This window comes from Hypomesus nipponensis, chromosome 18 (assembly GCF_054491055.1).
Source record: "Hypomesus nipponensis isolate SF chromosome 18, ASM5449105v1, whole genome shotgun sequence".
NCBI lineage: Eukaryota > Metazoa > Chordata > Actinopteri > Osmeriformes > Osmeridae > Hypomesus > Hypomesus nipponensis.
In genome coordinates, this window is record NC_140378.1 from 21,270,001 (window position 1) to 21,292,446 (window position 22,446).

Here is a 22,446-nt window from a genome sequence, read left to right on the forward strand (position 1 = left end):
TACGTTTAGTTAGCTGACAGGAGCAATGCAGCAGTATAAATACTTCCATCAAATATATAGAGCTTGTCCCAGGCCAGCTCGGGGGAAACATCACTGTTTGTGCTGCCATTTCAGAGAATGGTGTAGTCACCTACATTCCCAGTCTTGGTCCATACAATACCCAGACACTCCTGGAGTTCTTGGACCGCCTGCACTCTGATCTTATCCCTCTACATGAGAAGGGTTTGGTAGGGCCTCACTTCCTTACATTTGTCATTGAGTGGGACAAGGTAAGCTTCCATTGTGGACCACTCATCAGGGTTCACTGCCCATCCAAGAATGCTGATGGTACTCTTATCACCTGACTCCCCATTCCTCAATCGTATCGAGGAGTTTTTTTCTGCATGGAGGTGGAGGGTTTATGAGCATTGGGCTCAAAACCAGAGCTCCCTGCTCCAGACAATGGATGCTGCTTGTGATGATGTCACAGCAGATCAGTGTAGAGGATGGTTGCGGCGTGCACACCGATTCTTTCCCTGTGGCATCGCAAGGGAGAACATCAGATATGATGTCTATGAAATCTGTGGCCAGACAGACAGGAGCACGAGGATGAGCAGGAGAGTGAGGACGACAACTAGTGAAACTCCAGCTCTGCTTTACTTTCTTACTATATGTGTTTCCTTCTTGCCATGAAATGCACCGTCTGCAACTCTGACTAGGAAAGTGTCACTTACACAAACTTACTGTGGTTACTCATACTACTAGTGTAGGTTTTTCATAATGTTAGTTTGGATGTGATTATTGTATGACAGTATATTGTGCTGTACACATTTCCTGTACAGTAACCATGATGTATGGCAATTACAGTAACAATTTCCATGGCAGTGTAAGTGCAATATGTGATGCGAAACCTTGTAGGCTACTCTTGAATACCTGTTACTTTTTTCAGTTTGATACACATTTACATTTTACACATATTTATTTAGCAGACACTTTTATCCAAAGCGACTTCCAAGAGAGAGCTTTACAAAAGTGCATAGGTCAATGATCCTAAACAACGAGATAACCCCAAAAACATTGTGGTTAGCCAAAACATGAAGCATACATCACAGTATTGTTGCTTGCTTTTCTACAGGTACACTCTTGCACTTTTGAGGTTCATGTTGTTTAGTTGTAACTTGTTTAGCCACATGCTCGTATGGTTCTTCCCGTTGGCACTTATTTGGGTTTTTCACAATGTATGCTTCATGTTTTGGTTACCCGAAATGTTTGGGGCTATCGTGTTGTTATGATCAGTGACTTATGCACTCTTGTAAAGCTCTCTTGGAAGTTGCTTTGGATAAAAGAATCTGCTAAATGAATAAATGTAAATGTAGATTGAGACACATTGTATTCTGGAAAGTAAACATCTACAGTACCTGTAACACAGTGCACATGAGGGATATTTCTAAGGTCCACTGCCATACTGACAAAACATCTAAACATTTTGACCTGCAGTGTTTACACAATGCCAAAGAGAATTTTCATTTTGGGGGCACTGATTATTTGTATGAGAAAAGGATTTAGTTTTGACTTATGAGTTGTATTTTTTGGAGAGAGATGACCCTTTGCAGGTGTTCCATGGTGTTTTGCTGAGAACCATCTAGGTTATTTTGGCAAATGTATTTAAAGGTTTGAGAATGTCCTCTTTTTTTTTTTTAAGGAACTTTACATTTTGGGGGCACTGACTATTTATATGAGAAAATGATTTGGTTTTGAAGCATGAGTTAACTGTTTTGGGTGAGATATGACCTTTTGAAGGTGATCTATGTAGTTTTGCTGAACCATATAGGCTATTTTGCTGAATGCACGTGTTGCATTGAAAATGTAATTTCTGTTTCAAGAATTGAGCCAAAGCAATGGAGAACAACTGTAAATGCGATTCCTTTGATCCTTGTGGTTTTTTAAGGAATCGCATTTGAGACAACTCTGGACGATTTACGACTACTATTTCGAGTTCGGAAAGTCTTCTGAATTTCAGAACAAATCCCAGATGAGAAAACTTTCATGAATGCCAAATGTTTTCCTAAATCCAATTCAAAAGAAATTCCTTCTTAAATTCTTCTTAACTGCGTTCGAGAATGAGGCCCAATGTTTGGGGCTATCTCGTTGTTATGATCAGTGACCTATGCACTTTTGTAAAACTGTCTCTTGGAAGTTGCTTTAGATAAAAGCGTCTGCTAAATGCATAAATGTAAATGTAATCTTTGAGGTCATATAGTCATATACTGTATACTAATACAGTACCTGATAGAAGTGACAAGATTTGTGATGGAAGTAACACTCACCCGGTGAATGATACCAGCTGAATGGATATACTGCAGAAAAACAATGTCATCATTCTCAGAGCATTGATATGTTAAAGTCACTATTTTGTCATATTCGTTTATTCACTGGTAAAATCCAGTTGTATCACACGACAGACAGACAGGAAGATACATAGACAGACAGACAGATGGATGGAGAGACAGATGGATGGATGGAGAGATGGATGGGTGTATAGACAGATGGATGTATGGACAGATTGATGGATGGAGAGACCGATGAATGGATGGAGAGACAGATGAATGGATGGAGAGATGGATGGATGTATAGAAAGATGGTTGGAGACAGATGGATGTATAGACATATGGATGGATGGAGAGACAGATGGATGTATACAGATGGATGGAGAGACAAATGGATGTATAGACAGATGGATGTATAAACAGATGGATGGATGTATAGACAGATGGATAGATGTATACATATGGATGGATGTATAGACAGATGGATGGATGGAGAGACAGATTGATGGAGAGACAGATGGATGGATGTACAGACAGATAGATGGATGGAGAGACAGATGGATGGATGTATGGACAGATGGATGAGAGACAGATGAATGGATGTATAGACAGATGGATGTAGACAGATGGGTGGATGGAGAGACAGATGGATGGATGTACAGACAGATAGATGAATGGAGAGACAGATGGATGGATGTATGGACAGATGGATGAGAGACAGATGGATGTATAGACAGATGGATGTATAGACAGATGGATGGATGTATAGACAGATGGATGGATGGAGAGACAGATGGATGTATAGACAGATGGATGTATAGACAGATGGATGTATAGACAGATGGATGTATAGACAGATGGATGTATAGACAGATGGATGTCTGACCTTGAGCCCCCGGAGCAGCTGGTAGAAGAGGTAGGTGATGATTCTGTCTGTCAGCCTCCTCCTCTTCATGATGTGACCCAGGTCCTGAGCCACGAGCGGCATCACCATGTAGCTGGGGGGGGGGGGGGGGGGGGGATTCCATGAATTTGTATGGAAAGCAAACAGATAGGATCACACCTACAAGTTGGCAAACATGAGCATTCTTGCAGACTCCCACACTCCCACACACACACCCTCATTAACACACACACACACACACACCCTCATTCACACACTCCCACACACTGCAGCTACACACACACACCAGCTACACACACACACTGCAGCTACACACACACTGCAGCTACACACACACACACTGCAGCTCCCTGTCTTGACAAGCTGTGACAGCTAGCAGAGGAATGCTGCTCCCAACTCACAAGGTCTGGAATTTCTCCAGAGAAGAATCAGGTGTGAAGACATCTAGCAGACAGATCACCTAGCAGGAGGAGGGGAGGGGAGGAGGGGAGAAGAGGGGAGAAGAGGAGAGGAGGAGGGGGAAGAGAGGAGTTATGGTCGTCCTAAAACACTGGAGCTTTCTAACTGGTCACCGCCCCCCCCCCCCCGCGTAGTTAGTGAAGCAGGACAGACCAGTGTTTCCACCTCCAGAACAGTGTTGGGGGAAACAGAAGGATGGGGGCACAGACACATACGGAGGGTTACTGTTACTACAAACAAACAAGGACTAATATCAGGTTAACTCTGCTGTTAACCTAGCTCTCTGTTCTGTTCTATATCAGGTTAACTCTGCTCTGTTCTATATCAGGTTAACTCTACTGTTAACCTAGCTCTCTGTTCTATATCAGGTTAACTCTGCTCTGTTCTATATCAGGTTAACTCTGCTCTGTTCTATATCAGGTTAACTCTGCTGTTAACCTAGCTCTCTGTTCTATATCAGGTTAACTCTGCTCTGTTCTATATCAGGTTAACTCTGCTGTTTACCTAGCTCTCTGTTCTATATCAGGTTAACTCTGCTGTTAACCTAGCTCTCTGTTCTGTTCTATATCAGGTTAACTCTGCTCTGTTCTATATCAGGTTAACTCTGCTGTTAACCTAGCTCTCTGTTCTATATCAGGTTAACTCTGCTCTGTTCTATATCAGGTTAACTCTGCTGTTAACCTAGCTCTCTGTTCTATATCAGGTTAACTCTGCTGTTAACCTAGCTCTCTGTTCTATATCAGGTTAACTCTGCTCTGTTCTATATCAGGTTAACTCTGCTGTTAACCTAGCTCTCTGTTCTATATCAGGTTAACTCTGCTGTTAACCTAGCTCTCTGTTCTATATCAGGTTAACTCTGCTGTTAACCTTGTGTGACAGTGTGTGTGTGAGCCTCTACGTTGTCATGCTGGATGTGGCGTAGTAGGCGTAGCTCTCGGTAGGCCCGCTTGGCATGGATCAGGGACTGGAACGGCCGGTACAGCTTCTTAATGGCCACCTTCTCCTGACTGCGCTGGTCTACAGAGGAACTGGAGCACAGCCACAACACAACACACAACTACAAGATTAGAACAGAACTAGAATATTAGAACAGAACTAAAAGATTAGAACAGAACTAGAAGATTAAAACATAACTAGAAGATTAGAGTGGAGTGTAGGGGGGGGGGGGATTGTCCAGGCTGGTCTCTGGTTGGCTGCTGATTGTTTAACTGGTGTCAACTTGAAAACAGACTTCCAGTAAGATTACACTCAAATGTTTCTCTGAATGCACCTTCAACACAGGAAGGTGAAATTGATTATTTCATACAAGGGTTATGAATATATTGTTCATTATAATAATCCTATCCAGAAGAACCATCAGACATGTTTCTAAAATCATTATAACGGTAACACAGGTTAGTACTGTGGAGCAAGCGGTAGCTAGACAACCTGGGTGACAGACAAGGTCAGGAGGGTCTGGACTGAGAAGTGGCCTAAGAGGACATTACAGGAAACAGACGGGTTCCCCGGGTAAACGTACAGTTCGCAGGACGAGGCTACACGTCGCGAGACCAGATTCTTGTCTTATCGGTAGACCTGTTTCGACTCGTTGATTAGCCTGCGGCTCGTGCCTCTGCTGTCTGCACCGCCCGAGATTGGAAACTTTCAAGCACAGGCTTGCTGACAATGTGATAGTAATGTGATATATGATATTTATTTACATGGGCTGGACCAGTGTTCATAGTCATATCATTTGAAAGGGAAATGTTTATATAAAGTAGTTAGTAGTTTTTCGACAAAAGAAAATGTCTCCAAAACATTGTATTTCTAGTTATGTTTTCTCATTAATATCTGGTAAAACTTTCGTAGTCAGCGACAAAACAAATACATTAGAAACATTTTATAAGGTTTTTATAAATATTCAAATAATACACTCTTATCATTTAAAAATACGAATGGTCCAAAAAAATTGCCTTGAGTCTAGATTCTTCTGAACTCACCAGACTGTCCCGTACGCGCCCGAGCCCACGGACTTGAGCGCGCTGTACCGGTCAGGAACTTCCCAGGTCGTCTTCTGGATCTCCAACCGATGGAACCCCGGTTTGACTGGGGTCTCCATTCCATTAAACAGCTGTATTTACTGTTCGGTTAAGATTCCGTTATCGTCAGTGGCAGTGCTGTCAGTGAGTATTCTTCATAGCTGTGTGCTGGCTCGAGCGTAACAGGTAAGGGAAGGAAGAAGTATGCGCGTGTTGACCAGCGCAAGTGAGGGCACGGGAACGCCCACCCTTCTTCGCTCAGTAAACACGATCACGTGGGGGAAATGCACTTTCAGAAACGATGCACCTTTCTGCTTTAATGCGCGCACTCACAAACACAAATAGTCGTTTCAGTCCAGAAAATAAACACGATTCATAAGTCTCGCTTCATGATAGATCTGCGGTGATGACGAGCATGGTTAGGCCTGCAGGCGGCTCGGTCAAGGGTCACAAGGAGGAGACGTGACACATTGCTCTCTCCTTCCTGCCTGATCAAATGTTTGTGGAGTCTGTTGATCTGAGAATGAATGGGCTTACTGTCGAGGTAGAAAGGAACTCCAAAGACAAAGGTCATCTTATACGAGACAGATATTGATCGTTGGTCGTTTCTGGATTGTGTGTTGTTGTGTCTCTTACATTTTGACAAACTTCACAATATTATCCGATGGATTTAAAATGAACAATGAATAATTAACTATGAAATCCTGTCAACATTGCATTCATTTAGCAGACACTTCATGTTTTTGTTATCCTTTTTTTCCACGGGCCGCGCCCAATGCGTCCATCCTTGTGCCTACTTACCAGAGATGGCAAAAGTACACACATTCTTCCCTCAAGTAGAAGTGTAGATACTTATTTTTTTTAAAGATTCACTCAAGTTAAAGAAAAGAAATGTAGCTTCTGACATATAGCCTACTTAAGTAAAAAGTTGCCATTATTACCACCTGATGGACCTCACATCATATTAATAGGCCTACATTAATTCCAAAACACATTAGACAACGCATTCGCCAGAGGGCTATTGCACGAAACCAGAGGGCTATTGCACGAAACTAGGATAAGGGATTAAATCGGGATATTCAAATTATCCTGGATGAATTTAGGTTTGAGTTGGTTGCACGAAAGCAGGTTGAATTAAATCCAGCCAAGTAACCATGGAGATTTATTCTTTGCAACTAGCCTGCTCCCGAGCAGGCCAACAGCCAGGCTAAGATTAATTCTGGAGTCTCGAGTTAAATCAGCGGCCGCTCTGATCCGAAATAAACGTTTTTAACAGTTATTCCGCTGTCGTCTGAATGTGTTCTTATGTATTTTTTATTAACATGCATTACTTGTCCCTATTGCTGTCACGAGTTTAATTTAAACCCTACTATTGCAGTTGTTTAGAAATGGTTGATGAAGTTGCAACTGTGATTTCAATAAAGTCAGTAATGAAGGCGATATAGCCTACACTGCTCCAAAAAATAAAGGGAAGACTAAATTAACACATCCTAGATCTGAATTAATAAAATAATCTCATTCAATACTTTCTTTGATTCCATTGATAATTGATCATTTTTGTGTGATTTTGTTGTCAGCACATTCAAGATTTCCTTTAGCCCATACTTACTATGTTGCCAGGCTGGCTGTCAGGCTGTAGCCTACTGCGTCTGGATCCTGTTACAAATATATATTATGAGTTCTATATAACTGACTTTTATTGTGTTATTTGTTGTGTGGTTTGAGTTGTATATTCTCATGTGATGCCTTTTTGCTGCATACAAATTGCCCTTCTGGAGCAAAAAATAAACTGATCTGAAATGACTTCTCATCCATAATAGGTTAAATATGCATTTCCATATGATACCTCAGGCCTTCTGGAGTCCAGTGACACAGTCTCCTCATCCTCAGCTACAGAAGCCCCTTCCCATACTGCAGAAGTTGCAAAGTGCTGGATCACTAGCCTATATAATGCGAGGTTCTTCACCGTGCCCATTCAACCCCTCTGAGGTTCTTTGTTGGCATAACTACAAAGGTAGAAAATATCCACAACTACCGGTAGAGGGCAACATTGTCAGAGCCGACGCTGGAGTCTGGGAGCCGAGGGGGGCGGCGAGGCAGCGTCTTGCTGTAGCCTACTTGCGTCGGTGTACAGAAACACTGGGACGCACTCAGTATACCTAGTTCTCTTGTCAGAACACACGCGGCTTAGTATCAACTGTCTCAGTTTAAAAAATAATTTCATTATAAAACAAAAAACGCTTGTAAACACAACTCGTGTAGGCTACTTTTGTGGCAAATTAAACAATGAATCGCTTTTGGTTAACACAGAGTGTGCTGCTTTTGTTAGTAGCCTATCAAACTCGGGGCACGAGTGACCAACATCCACACTGACCGCTGGGTTTGCTCTCGTAACTCTCGTGCGCCCGGTAGCGGTCGGTCATTTGTGTAGGCAGGGAATTCACGGACACTCCAACACAAACAGAGAGGGTAGCGTTGGGGAAGCAGATAGAATAAAACCGTTACTGTTTTCAAAGATTTGGTCTTAAAACTCGCTGCGGGGTTAAGTTTGTCAAGAGAACTTGCGGATTAGGAGAAGATAACGGTCCGGTTTGCGGCGGAGGGAGAGGCACGCAGGCGCTTTCTTTCTATGGTGGGAGAGCGTGGAGGAGTTCGTTTATAGCATAACAGAATCGAAGAACCCAAAAGCAACTGCGATTGTTGTCAGTAAGGTAAGAATGAGCAGTTTTAGTTTGGGTGAAGCTTTTCTCAGATTGTATAGGCAACTATAATCTCATCGACATGGAAACACAACAAAGCATTTTGAAAATCCTCAATTTATGATTTCTATTTCGTGAATCTGTTTACAAAATAATGATATTTCTGGTCAGCGGATGACTGTTTTGAACTGAGTTTCTCTTTTATCCTTAGTTGGTAATGTCTTCGTTTTGCAAGAACTTTGTTCGGCTGTCATTAACTATACACTGCAAGCTACTTGCTTTGATTGAACGATGGTCTGTGACATCGAAATCCTGGCGTATTACATCGTAGCTTGTAAGGTTATGATTAGAGGACTGTAAATGCTCATCCCCATGTAGCCATCGATGAATGAGCCGGCTTCTTTCTGCTAGCCAGTTGTAGACCTGAACAGGTGCGGTTTACTGCCCCGCCTTGTGATTTACATCCCAAATGCGATCAAACTTATCTATTCTCGGGGAGCTTTAGGCTTCGCAAAAAGGTTATTTTCCAGACGTTGAAAGATATGTTATTCTGATTTTGTAGGTCGCGTTGAACTTGAGAATGGCAGTAGTGTCGATGTTTTACGTCTCATAACACGTTATACCGAGGGGTGGAAGGGGGCACGTGCGGGGGGACACTTCCTGATCTACATAAACGTTGAGTGGTAAAAGCAAAACAAATTCTAAGGATCCATTGAACTTGATTGTGAATAGGTGCATAGTGAAGAGTGTGAGAAGACCTTAGAAGTGTGTGTGTGTGTGTGTGTGTGTGTGTGTGTGTGAGGTGAATATGTGTGTGTGAGCTGCCTGGTAGTTAAGGTTAATGTAGGTGTGTGTGTGAGTGTGTGATGTCCCTGTGTAGTGAGGAAGGTAGTGGGTCCAGTCTGGTTCTGGGAGGGATGTGTTTATGGAGGGTCACATGTTCCACAGCAAACACACCTCCAGAGGCTTTGATGCGTGTTTGTGTCTCTGGCAGGTTGGTGGTCAGATTCCAAGGCAGGCGTGGCATTTTCTGAAGCAGTTGGGGATTTGAACCCACGGTGGGGAGGATGGGGGAGGGGGGGGGCCCTGGAAGGAGGTATTTGGGGCGTTCTCCCATCAGTCACTTCAACAGCAGCTGGTGTTGCCTCATGGTACATTCCTGTGTGTGTGTGTGAGGGTCCACTGGGGTGTGTGTGTGAGGCAGTGTTGTATGAAACCTGGGAGGAGGGGGGTTACCAGCAGTCTGGGGGGGGTCCTTAGGATGCTGACCAGCCCCCCCCAGCCTCCCCAGCCTCCCCAGCCTCCCCCAGCCTCCCCCAGCCTCCCCAGCCTCCCCAGCCTCCCCCAGCCTCCCCAGCCTTCCCAGCCTCCCCAGCCTCCCCAGCCTCCCCCAGCCTCCCCCAGCCTCCCCAGCCTCCCCCAGCCTCCCCAGCCTCCCCAGCCTCCCCCAGCCTCCCCAGCCTCCCCCAGCCTCCCCAGCCTCCCCAGCCTCCCCCAGCCTCCCCAGCCTTCCCAGCCTCCCCAGCCTCCCCAGCCTCCCCCAGCCTCCCCCAGCCTCCCCAGCCTCCCCCAGCCTCCCCAGCCTCCCCAGCCTCCCCCAGCCTCCCCCAGCCTCCCCCAGCCTCCCCCAGCCTCCCCCAGCCTCCCCAGCCTCCCCCAGCCTCCCCCAGCCTCCCCCAGCCTCCCCAGCCTCCCCCAGCCTCCCCCAGCCTCCCCACCCTCCCCCAGCCTCCCCCAGCCTCCCCACCCTCCCCAGCCCCCCGGTGTGGACAGTTGCGTGGGCTCCAGCAGCTCTGCTGACCCTCCCTCACACCCACAGCTGCTGCCAATCGCTTTCACCCAGAAGACCTGGTCCTGCCTCACCCTGCACACACACACACACACACACACACACACACACACACACACAGGCATGCACTAAAGCACACACGCATACAGACACACACACAACACGTAAAGCCAGCTGGCCCGTACGCTGCCCAACACAGCGAGTGTGTTGATAGTGTTCTGGATAAGAGGGAGGAGGGATAGCGGGATAGCCTGAAGAGGGAGAACATGAGTGATATAGGGATAGAGAAATGGAGATGGGAGAGAGATATAGGGATAGAGAGATGGAAAGAGAGATATAGGGATAGAGAGATGGAAAGAGAGATATAGGGATAGAGAGATGGAAAGAGAGATATAGGGATAGAGAGATGGAGATATACCAACAGAAGAATAATTCAGAGGATTTTGGCACATTTTTGGGGCCTCTACCCACCCAGTTAGCTGTGTTGCTCATTAGGGTTAGGGTCATTCCATGAATGCACCATCCTTACAAGTTGAACCTCGCTTTAAAGGTGACTAATCAGGCTTTCCAATGATATACAATACAATACCAATTGGTATTATTGAAGGGAAGGAATAATCGACCGAAATAATGTTTCCAAACTTTTTTTGAGGGGTTTAGAAAGATAGAGAGACTGAGATAAAAAAGAGGGATAGAGAGATGGAGAGAGAGAGAGATGGGGATAGAGAGATAGAGATAGGCTGATACCCATTGATAATTAATATCCAAAAGAGAGCACTACATTTCTTCAATCACCTTAAATCCAGCCCTCTAGACACCCTCCATTCCAAAGCCCTCCAAACCCAAGAACTGAACCCAGATAAGAGTCCCCTATGTCAGTTGGTGCTGAGACTAACCGCCCCCATTCAGACACACCCTGACCAGTCTCACACCAACACTGCTTTCCAGACACCAATCAGAGTCAACCAAATTATAACACAATGTAAAAAAAACTACCTGGAACATTGGAAAGAAGAAACTAAAAGCCAAAGTAGATTAGAATGTTATCTGGCCTTAGAAAGAGATTATAAACTGGCAGAATATCTCTCTACTGTCAGAGATAGAAAGCAGAGACAGATCCTAACCAAGTACAGGCTCAGTGACCACCAATTGGCAATTGAAACAGGACGTCACCAAAAATCATGGCAACCAAAAGAAAACAGAATATGTGGTCACTGTTCGACAGGTGAGGTTGAGACAGAGGTGCACTTCCTCCTACAATGTGAAACATTCAGTGATGTAAGAAATGGTTACTGGAACAAATTCCACTCTGTAACCTCAGTAAAAATCCTCCTAGGAGAAGGAGACAGAGCATACCTTGCTGCCCAGTATGTATCAGTATGCCACAACCTGAGAGACAGTGAGTGACCTGGACACACAATGCACACACACAAAGCACAAGCACAACATATACCGTGTGTGTGACTGACGTGTATGTGTATATATGTATATATAATAAGGTACTTAAGGTTATGGTAAAGTTTCCTTTAATCTTTCAATTCAATTGAATTTGTCATGTTTGATTGATATTGTATTATCCGGTAACATCAATAGTATACTGACATCAATAGTAACGATATGAATATTGTTTTGTGTTTTAATATTGTGTTCTGTGGTTCCAGCGTTGCTTTGGCAATATGAACATTTGTTTCTTAATGCCAATAAAGCCAATTGAATTGAATTGAATTGATAGAGATATGACAGTCGTACAACTGCTGCAGTTCTGTATGGAGCTAACAAGTGGAGAGGAGGGGAGGATGAGGGAAACGTCTGCCTCCAGATGATTCCTGTCATTAAAATGACGTTAGCTTCTGCCTGGCTGGAGCGCCCAGCTAGACGTTCTAGAACAGTCTGGGGGTTCTGATTCCAGCCAGCAGAGAGAACTCATTAGCTGGATGTTTAGGCTGAGGGCTTATTGTACAGCTGGATGTTTAGAGGCTGAGGGCTTGTTGTACAGCTGGATGTTTAGAGGCTGAGGGCTTGTTGTACGGCTGGATGTTTAGAGGCTGAGGGCTTATTGTACAGCTGGATGTTAAGAGGCTGAGAGCTTGTTGTACAGCTGGATGTTTAGAGGCTGAGGGCTTATTGTACAGCTGGATGTTTAGAGGCTGAGGGCTTGTTGTACAGCTGGATGTTTAGAGGCTGAGGGCTTGTTGGATGTCTGGAGCCAGGGTGCCCGTCCTCCTGCTCAGCTGAACAGGTCTGCCACACAGCCCCTTAGTACAACTAGGAGCTGTTTGACCCAGCTTGGTTATTTGTATAGTAACTGTTTTTGCTAGATGTACTGCAATTTCTACAGTGTGTCTGTGTGAATATGTCTGTTACTGAGTGTGTGAGTGAGAGTGTGTGTGTGTGTCTGTGTGTATATGTCTGTTAGTAAGTGTGTGAGTGAGAGTGTGTGTGTGTCTGTGTGTATATGTCTGTTACTAAGTGTGTGAGTGAGCATGTGTGTGTCTGTGTTTATACATGGCAAGTTATCTGACACCTGAGGGCTTGTATGGATCTGCACACTCAGTCTGACCTTTCACCTTTCACCCACTACCACATCTCATCACACCTGTCTACCACACCTCATCACACCTGTCTACCACACCTCATCACACCTGTCTACCACATCTCATCACACCTGTCTACCACACCTCATCACACCTGTCTACCACACCTCATCACACCTGTGTCTACCACACCTCATCACACCTGTCTACCACACCTCATCACACCTGTCTACCACACCTCATCACACCTGTCTACCACACCTCATCACACCTGTGTCTACCACACCTCATCACACCTGTGTCTACCACACCTCATCACACCTGTCTACCACATCTCATCACACCTGTCTACCACATCTCATCACACCTGTCTACCACACCTCATCACACCTGTCTACCACACCTCATCACACCTGTGTCTACCACACCTCATCACACCTGTCTACCACACCTCATCACACCTGTGTCTACCACACCTCATCACACCTGTGTCTACCACACCTCATCACACCTGTCTACCACATCTCATCACACCTGTCTACCACATCTCATCACACCTGTCTACCACACCTCATCACACCTGTCTACCACATCTCATCACACCTGTGTCTACCACACCTCATCACACCTGTCTACCACACCTCATCACACCTGTGTCTACCACACCTCATCACACCTGTGTCTACCACACCTCATCACACCTGTGTCTACCACACCTCATCACACCTGTCTACCACATCTCATCACACCTGTCTACCACATCTCATCACACCTGTCTACCACACCTCATCACACCTGTGTCTACCCCTCCCCAGGTGTGTGCTCTGGGTGCTGGTGGTCGACCCAGGTGAGGATCAGCAGATCATCACAGAGCACAACAGATGCTTTCTGAGTCTTCATTGGCCGAGAGGGAATGTTCCAAAGTTCCATGCACCAATAATCAGAAGTCCTGTGTGTGTGTGTTTGGGTGTGTCTGTGTGTGTGTGAGAGACACAGTGGCTGTATTCTACACAGGCAGTCTGGGCTGACCAGAAGGAAGACCCTATTCTGTTTACCCAGCTGCTGATTCACACACACACACACACACACACACACTAGGAGGTTGACTTCTGTTCATTTTCTTGCCATGTCAAAGGGCCATGTCCGTCTGTCCACTTTCCTTTTTAACTTCCTTCCCTCTCGCCATTCCCCCCTCCCTCTCTCCTTCCCCCTCATCTTCCCTTCCTCTCATCCTCTCTCTCTCTCTCTCTCTCTCTCTCTCTCTCTCTCTCTCTCTCTTTCTCTCTAAGGAGAAAGGGATGAAGAAGAGGAGGACTGCTGAACTCTTCAGCTAACATGACACCAAAAGGCTCAGCCGTTAAAGAGGTTGCTGGTGACCAGAGGGATTTCAGAATCTCGGATTTACATTTAGCAGACGCTCTTATCCAGAGCGATCCAATCTCCTGTGATCTCTGGATGGGTTAGATCTTCACACCCTCCCTCCTTTCACCCCCCCCCCCCCCCAGTTAAACCGTCTGTTCTTCTGATCAATCATTAATGACACCCCAGGTGTTCCATCTGGAAGCTGATTGGTCCAGGACTTAGGGGTCCTGGCTTTCCTCCTTCAATTCCTCCCTCCCTCCCCCCTCCCTCTCTCTCTCTCTCTCCCTCCCTCTCCCCCTCCCTCCTCTCTCTCTCTCTCTCTCTCTCTCTCTCTCTCTCTCTCTCTCTCTCTCTCTGGTTAGTGAGGGGTGTGTACACACACTCATACAGAAGGCTGCCTGCTCTATTTAACCCAGGACAGCTTGTCTCTCTGTCCTCACACACATCCATCATGTTTGATTTTCTGTCAGATTTTAGACAAAGTTGGTGTGTGTGACGAGCCTGTGTGTTTGTGAGAGAGTGGGTGTTTAAGAGAGAGAGAGACTCTATTAACCATTTGACAACTGAAGACCTCCCACTCCTGCTCATTGTCCTTTCGTCCAATCAGGCGAAGTCTGAGAGACAAAGGCGTGTCCCAAGGGGCTATCTCTCTAATGGAGCTGTCGTACCGTCTCTCAACCAATCACACGCCTCGTGACAGCTTCCACCTGTCATGATGCCTGGTCTAGAACAAGTCCTCCTTTTGCCCACTCTCTCTCTCTGGTCTCTCTCTCTGGTCTCTCTCTCTGGTCTCTCTGTTTCTCTCTGGTCTCTCTCTCTCTCTGGTCTCTCTCTCTGGTCTCTCTCTCTGGTCTCTCTCTCTCTCTGGTCTCTATCTCTCTCTGGTCTCTCTCTCTGGTCTCTCTGTTTCTCTCTGGTCTCTCTGGTCTCTCTGTTTCTCTCTGGTCTCTCTTTCTGGTCTCTCTCTGGTGTCTCTCTTTCTGTCTCTGGTCTCTTTCTCTCTGTGGCGTGGTATGTGGCTCTGTGGTGTGATGTCATCATGAACGTAGGAGAAGAGGACAGAAGGGAGAGAAAGGAGAGGAGAGAGGAGAGAGGGGAGAGGAGAGAGGAGAGAGGAGAGAGGAGAGAGGAGAGAGGAGAAGAAAAAGGCGTCCTAGCTGAAGGTGAAGGAGTGGTTGGCATCACATGTACATGGCCGTTCCAGAAGCATTCAGCAGAGCTGCATGGGTCCTTGGCAACGGATGAAACAATTCTGGGAGGGCAGTAGAACCCTTTCTCTCTCCCTCTCTCTTCGTCTTTCCCTCCTCCATCTCTCTATCATAAGAGCATGTAGTTAAGCAGGTTACAACTAAACAACATGAATCGGTAAGTGCAAGTGTACCTCTAGAAAAGCAAGCAACAGTAAAACATAAAAAATAAAAAAAAGATTAACTCAAATAAAATATTTTGCAGCGAGTACAACAGTTTAAATCAGTTACCACTAACCAACAAGAGCAACGAGTCTCTAAGCAAGGGTCATTGTGATCCTTGAGGAAACCAGCAAACCATTCCTAAGTACCATTGTACTCCCAACAAGGGGTAGTCTCTCTAGACCAGCAGGGTGGGGTAGTCTCTAGACCAGCAGGGTGGGTAGTCTCTCTAGACCAGCAGAGTGAGGTAGTCTCTCTAGACCAGCAGGGTGGGGTAGTCTCTCTAGACCAGCAGGGTGAGGTAGTCTCTCTAGACCAGCAGGGTGGGTAGTCTCTCTAGACCAGCAGAGTGGGGTAGTCTCTCGAGACCAGCAGAGTGAGGTAGTCTCTCTAGACCAGCAGGGTGAGGTAGTCTCTCTAGACCAGCAGAGTGGGTAGTCTCTCTAGACCAGCAGGGTGAGGTAGTCTCTCTAGACCAGCAGAGTGGGTAGTCTCTCTAGACCAGCAGGGTGGGGTAGTCTCTCGAGACCAGCAGAGTGAGGTAGTCTCTCTAGGCCAGCAGGGTGGGGTAGTCTCTCTAGGCCAGCAGGGTGGGGTAGTCTCTCTAGACCAGCAGAGTGGGGTAGTCTCTCTAGACCAGCAGAGTGGGTAGTCTCTCTAGACCAGCATGGTGGGGTAATCTCTAGACCAGCATGGTGGGGTAGTCTCTAGACCAGCAGGGTGAATGAGGCTCTGTGCCTAGTCAGTGTGGAGGTGGGACATGCTTATTCATGTCTGTTCGACCAGCTGCATAGATTACCACCCACCACACACACACTCTAACATACAAATAAACAAATACACACACGCTCTGTCTCACTCACACTCTATCTAGACACGCACTCTCTCTCTCTCTCTCTCTCTCTCTCTCTCTCCCTCTCCCTCTCTCTCTCTCTCTCTCTCTCTCTCTCTCTCTCTCTCTCACACACACACACATACTCTTGCAGCAGCCTGTCTTTCAGCTGCCTCAATGGGCCTGAGAAGCTCTTTGTCATTTGTGGTTGTCTTGACGACATCCCAAAGAGACCAAAGTTCTAACTTCAACTTGAAGAATCAGCTTGCTGAAGACACACACACATATCCCTCCATCTGTCTCGTAACCACGGTGGCAGCCGTCTGTCTGGTCAAATCTCTGTCCATCCCATCATGTTCAGTTGTTGCTGGAGACAACACAACCAAAGTCCTCTCCTCTCCTTACTTCTCTCCTCACCTTTTTCATCCTCCCCTCACTACCTCCCTCTGTTTTGAAGTCAGGGGGTGAAAGAGACTCTATTCCCCCAGACACAGACACCCCTCACTACAGAAGGGGCATTTAGAGAGGGAGAGGGAGAGGGAGAGGGAGAGGGAGAGGGAGAGAGAGAGAGAGAGGGGGGGGAGAGAGAGAGAGGGAGGGAGGGAGGGAGGGAGGGAGGGAGGGAGGGAGGGAGGGAGGGAGGGAGGGAGGGAGGGAGGGAGGGAGGGAGGGAGGGAGGGAGGGAGGGAGGGAGAGGGGGAGGGGGAGGGGGAGAGAGAGAGGGAGGGAGAGAGAGAAGGCAGAGAAAGGAAGAGAAAGAGACCTCTGTGTGGTCGGAAGTGAAGGAGGGCCAACCATGAGTACATTCTCCTTTCATAATATTAGCTCTTTCACTCTGATCTCTCTATGGTGACCACACACACAGCAACAACACACACACCACACACACACACAATGACACACAAGCTGTACTTTGTTGAATTAGGCATTTTTATTTATATATTTTCATTCAATCGTATTAAAATTAGTGGCGGGCCGTTATCGGCGTTAACGTGAGACTCTTATCTGGCATATAAAAAATATATCGCCGTTAATCGATTCTCAAAGTTGGGATGGGAGCTGGGTCTATAGCCTACTACGCAAGCTTTGATGACTTTCACCTTGATATTTTAGCGCGGATGTATATCTAGCCGAATTGCACTGTAGGGAGCGAGAACGAGTCTTCAAACCTGTGTGTATACTTTCTGTATGAAATTACCACATCAAACGTGACGTGCTAACATGGATGCAGCTATGAAGCCGCCAGGTTTGCTTCAGGTAAAAAGTATTTTTAAGAAGCTTCCCAATGGAAACCTCGACAAGACTAAGGTTGTTTGCAACTGGTGCTATGCGGAATTGGTGTACTGTACGAGTTCTTCCAGTCTCAAATACCACCTAAATGCAAAACATCTCTTCGCTAATGTGGAAGATGCCGGGCCAAGCACTGATGTAGCGCAGGGGAAGAGTCATCGTCAAACTACTGTGAGTGCAACCGAGGCAAGCCCATCAGCACAGCTCCATCAGCCAAACTATAATCTCTTCGCTCACCTGGTTTGTGTTCTTACAGACTTCGGAATTTCAACGTAAGAAATAAAACATGATGTAATTTCTTTGTAATCATCCTAAATGATGTTAAGTTTAAGGGTATTTTTCCAAGTAGGCCAATGACTAGTCGATCCGTGCGATGCTTTGAGTGGACAACGCGCCGTGTACTGAGTGGGCCGGTCTGACAGTATAACTCCCGGGACACTTTATTCCCCAGTCCGCCCCTGATTGTGTGTGTGTGTGAAAGCTGATCCGAGGTCATCCCTAACTCAAACAGACGGTGCTGTCCCATGTGGCTGGGCGCCAGGGCAAACCTCCAGCCCAAGCCTGGCCCTGCCAGGACCCCAGGACTTAGGCCCTGAGGCTGGGTACTAGTTGGGCATCCCCCCCTGCCTGGCACTCTGACTGTCTCTGTTTCCCTCTCTCTCCCCCTCTCTATCGAAGACTCCGGTCCTGACCTCACATTCTTCATGGGGTCGCTGACCCTCGCTGCTGATTAGAACTGAACACTGACAATGGAGACTCTGGTGAATAGAGAGAGAATGAGGGAAGGGAGAAGAAGAGAGAAAGCTGAAGAGAAAGTTAGACATGAATCATGTACAACGAATCAGATATGAAGTTTCCTTGAAGTGTATGTGTGTGTGTGACCCCAGTCCTGCTGACAGTCTAACCCTCAGGTTATTTCTAGTCCCCTCGGAGCGTAGCACACATTCCACACACAGCTACGAAGCACACAGCCTCGGGGCAATCAGACCATGCTCTTCCTTTTCAGACTGGGCACACACTTACACCCCCCCACACACACATCGTCTTGGCTCCAGGGAGGGGCTTGGTTGGGGTGAAACAGGCTGTGAAATAAACCCACCCTACACACGCACACACACACACACACACACACACACACACACACACACACTCAAGCACTGTTACACGCTGGTACTACAGGTTAGTGGTGTGGCCAAGAAGAAACAGACCTCTAATCTTCTCCTCATAAATAAGTAAATAGTTTAAGACACTTAGCAGACACACACACAGCAAGACACACACACCGTGACACACGCACGCACACACACCATGACATGCACACAGCAAGACACACACACAGCAAGACACACACACACACACACACCATGACACACACACTTAGCAGACATGGAGGAGGAAAGACAAACACACCTGCTACCTTTAATGTTCGTAAATACACTCCAGACTCATCTGCCCTGTCTCTCCCCCTCGCCCCCCTTCCTCCACCCTCTCCTCCCTCTCCTCCCCTCCTCCCTCCCCTCTCTGCAGGAGGAGAGATGGGGTCTGTGTCCAGGTGATCCAGGCTTTTCCAGATCAGAATCCTCCATGGTAAGATGCTTCATATCTCCCCTGCCATAGCCTGAGGGTTATCCATGGCTAGGGCTAGGGCCGGGGCTAAGGTTTAGGCTAAGGTTTAGGCTAAGGCTAAGTCTATTAGCCTATTGTCTCTCTATCCCTCCCTCTCTTACCCTCAAACTCCCTCTCTCTGTCCGTCTCTCCAGATCATTGACCATGCCACACCTGCAGGGGGCACCACACAGGTCTACGTCCTCCCTCCCCTCCCTCCTCTTCCTCCTCCCCCTCCTCTCCTCCCCCTCCACCCTGGATGCCCGTTCCTACCCCCTCTTCTCCCGTAACAACACTGAGTTCCAACACCTGGTGCTCCACTCGGACCCTCGGGTGGCCCGCGTCTACGTGGGGGCCCGGGACCACGTCTTCCAGCTGGGGGCCGTCGGGGGGCCGGGGGGCACCCTCCGTCTGGAGCAGGAGGAGACCACGGGCCCTGTCAGCGACAGCAAGGACTGCCTACCCCCCGTGACCCCGGACAACTGTCCACAGGGGCGCCGCACCAGCAACCACAACAAGCTGCTCCTGGTGGATGCAGGTGCAGGTGAGCTGATCACCTGTGGCAGCGTCCTGCAGGGAACCTGTCAGAAACGCAGCCTGAGCAACATCAGCCAGTTGCTCTACTCCGCCCACCGCCCCGTCGACACGCAGTACGTGGCTGCTAACGACCCAGACGTCTCCACGGTGGGGCTGGTGGTGCAGAGGGACGAGGGGGCGGTGCTGTATGTGGGGCGGGGCTACACCAGCGGGCACCCGCCAATCTCCACACGCCACCTGGCAACCGCGCCCGTGTTCTCGTATGAGGAGACCGCCAAGCTGGGCGTGGCCGGGCGGCTGTCGGAGTATGACCACCATTTCGTGGCAGCGTTCTCCAGAAACGGGTTTGTCTACTTCCTGTTCTACCGGCGGGACATCAAGGCCCTGACGCGCGAGTACCGGACCTTCGCCGCCCGCGTCTGCACGGATGATTCTTCCTACTACTCCTACGTAGAGGTGCCGCTCGTCTGCCGCTCCACCTCCTCTTCCTCTCCAGGGAGGGTCTACAACCTCCTCCAGGCGGCCCAGGTGGGAGAGGGGTCGGGCGGGAAGGGCCAGGCCGTCTTGGGGGTCTTCTCCTCCAGGCTGGGCCCCCCGGAGGCCTCGGCCCTCTGCCTGTTCCCCCTGGAGGAGCTGGACCGCCGCATGGACTCCGCCAGGGACCTCTGCTACACGCAGGACGGGAGGGCGGAGGACGGAGGAGAGGGGGCCTACATCGAGTACGAGGTCAAATCCAGCTGCGCCAACCTGCCGCAGGTGAGGAGTCTGCCCCCTAGGGGATGGGAGGATTGTGGAGTGAGAGAGATGGAAGGAGTGAGAGATAGAGGGAGAGAGAGATAGAGGGAGAGAGAGATAGAGGGAGAGAGAGATAGAGGGAGTCAAATCAAGTCACACCAACCTGCCCACGGCCCCCGCCTAGAAGACGCTGGTACTGCAGGGGCAGTCTGGATGTCATGATGATGCACTATAACTGTCTCCTGGTATCTCTCCTCTGCTTCTCCTCAGGGATTAAATGTAATTTTGATTCAAGTTGTAGCTTGTTTTTTATCCTACTTTTCTATAAAGGAAAAGCCAAACTAACCGCCACTTACTCGAGTCATCCTGGTTGTACCTCCTGGCTTGTAAGCTCTCACTGAGAGACAGAGAGAAAGGGCAAGACAGAGATGGAGAGATATACCCTCCCGTATCCATACATTGAGAGTACCCAGAATCCTTTACAGTAGCCCTGCAAGGCAGTGTGACCCCTCTCTTCTTCCCGCCTCCACCCAGGGCTGCCCTGCCTCCGGGGTATTTTAATGGCACAGTGATCAATAAAACGAACCCACTCTCCTCATGTCTACCTCTGAGAAACAGTGAGATGAGAGAGAGATGGACAGAGAGAAAAGAGAAAGGGAAGGAGGAGAGAGAGAGAGCGAGAGAGAGAGAGAGCAGAAGGATGGAGAGAAGACAGAAGTCTTCATAATAAATGAGTGGAAGAAGAGAGTGACCCATTTGTGGAGGTTGGGGTCAGCGAGGAGCCTGGCCTCCCCTCTTTCTGGGACTAATACTGCCAGAGTCCACAGAGAGTATTATCTCTGGCAGGAGGAGACATTCCTGTCTACACACACAGACACACACACACTGTCACACACACTATCACACACACACACACTGTCACACGCACACACTGTCACACACACACACACTATCACACACACACACACTATCACACACACACACACTATCACACACACACACACTATCACAGACACACACACTATCAAACACACACACTGTGGGGTTATTTCTGGCTGCGTCTGGTAAACACAGACCCTTTCTTGACTACTGAAACACTGTTAGAACTCTGCTCCTCTGGAACACTGTTAGAACTCTGACCTCTGGAACACTGTTAGAACTCTGCTCCTCTGGAACACTGTTAGAACTCTGCTCCTCTGGAACACTGTTAGAACTCTGCTCCTCTGGAACACTGTTAGAACTCTGCTCCTCTGGAACACTGTTAGAACTCTGCTCCTCTGGAACACTGTTAGAACTCTGCTCCTCTGGAACACTGTTAGAACTCTGCTCCTCTGGAACACTGTTAGAACTCTGACCTCTGGAACACTGTTAGAACTCTGCTCCTCTGGAACACTGTTAGAACTCTGCTCCTCTGAAACACTGTTAGAACTCTGCTCCTCTGAAACACTGTTAGAACTCTGCTCCTCTGAAACACTGTTAGAACTCTGCTCCTCTGGAACATGGTTAGAACTCTGCTCCTCTGGAACACTGTTAGAACTCTGACCTCTGGAACACTGTTAGAACTCTGACCTCTGGAACACTGTTAGAACTCTGCTCCTCTGGAACACTGTTAGAACTCTGCTCCTCTGAAACACTGTTAGAACTCTGCTCCTCTGAAACACTGTTAGAACTGTGCTCCTCTGAAACACTGTTAGAACTCTGCTCCTCTGAAACACTGTTAGAACTCTGCTCCTCTGGAACACTGTTAGAACTCTGCTCCTCTGGAACACTGTTAGAACTCTGCTCCTCTGGAACACTGTTAGAACTCTGCTCCTCTGGAACACTGTTAGAACTCTGCTCCTCTGGAACACTGTTAGAACTCTGACCTCTGGAACATGGTTAGAACTCTGACCTCTGGAACATGGTTAGAACTCTGCTCCTCTGGAACACTGTTAGAACTCTGACCTCTGGAACATGGTTAGAACTCT

General features: G+C 47.8%; 2 protein-coding genes across 2 annotated transcripts in view; one reads left to right on the plus strand and one right to left on the minus strand.

Annotated features, from left to right (window-relative positions):
• Positions 1–5,932, minus strand: part of LOC146252701 (mitogen-activated protein kinase 14A) — an 11,370-nt gene extending 5,438 nt beyond the window's left edge. The window contains exons 1-5 of the mRNA XM_084679935.1: positions 5,649–5,932; positions 4,568–4,697; positions 3,612–3,670; positions 3,193–3,304; positions 2,307–2,336 (exon numbers count right to left, since the gene is read on the minus strand). Coding sequence (XP_084536061.1) covers positions 2,307–2,336; positions 3,193–3,304; positions 3,612–3,670; positions 4,568–4,697; positions 5,649–5,767 — 450 coding nt within the window. The 5' untranslated portion in view covers positions 5,768–5,932. The remainder of the gene's footprint in view (positions 1–2,306; positions 2,337–3,192; positions 3,305–3,611; positions 3,671–4,567; positions 4,698–5,648) is intronic.
• Positions 5,933–8,114: 2,182 nt separating this feature from the next.
• The window catches only part of LOC146252702 (plexin-B1-like), a 46,962-nt gene continuing 32,630 nt past the window's right edge, over positions 8,115–22,446 (plus strand). The window contains exons 1-3 of the mRNA XM_084679115.1: positions 8,115–8,398; positions 19,130–19,189; positions 19,363–20,500. Of these exons, the coding sequence (XP_084535241.1) occupies positions 19,373–20,500 (1,128 nt within the window). The 5' untranslated portion in view covers positions 8,115–8,398; positions 19,130–19,189; positions 19,363–19,372. The remainder of the gene's footprint in view (positions 8,399–19,129; positions 19,190–19,362; positions 20,501–22,446) is intronic.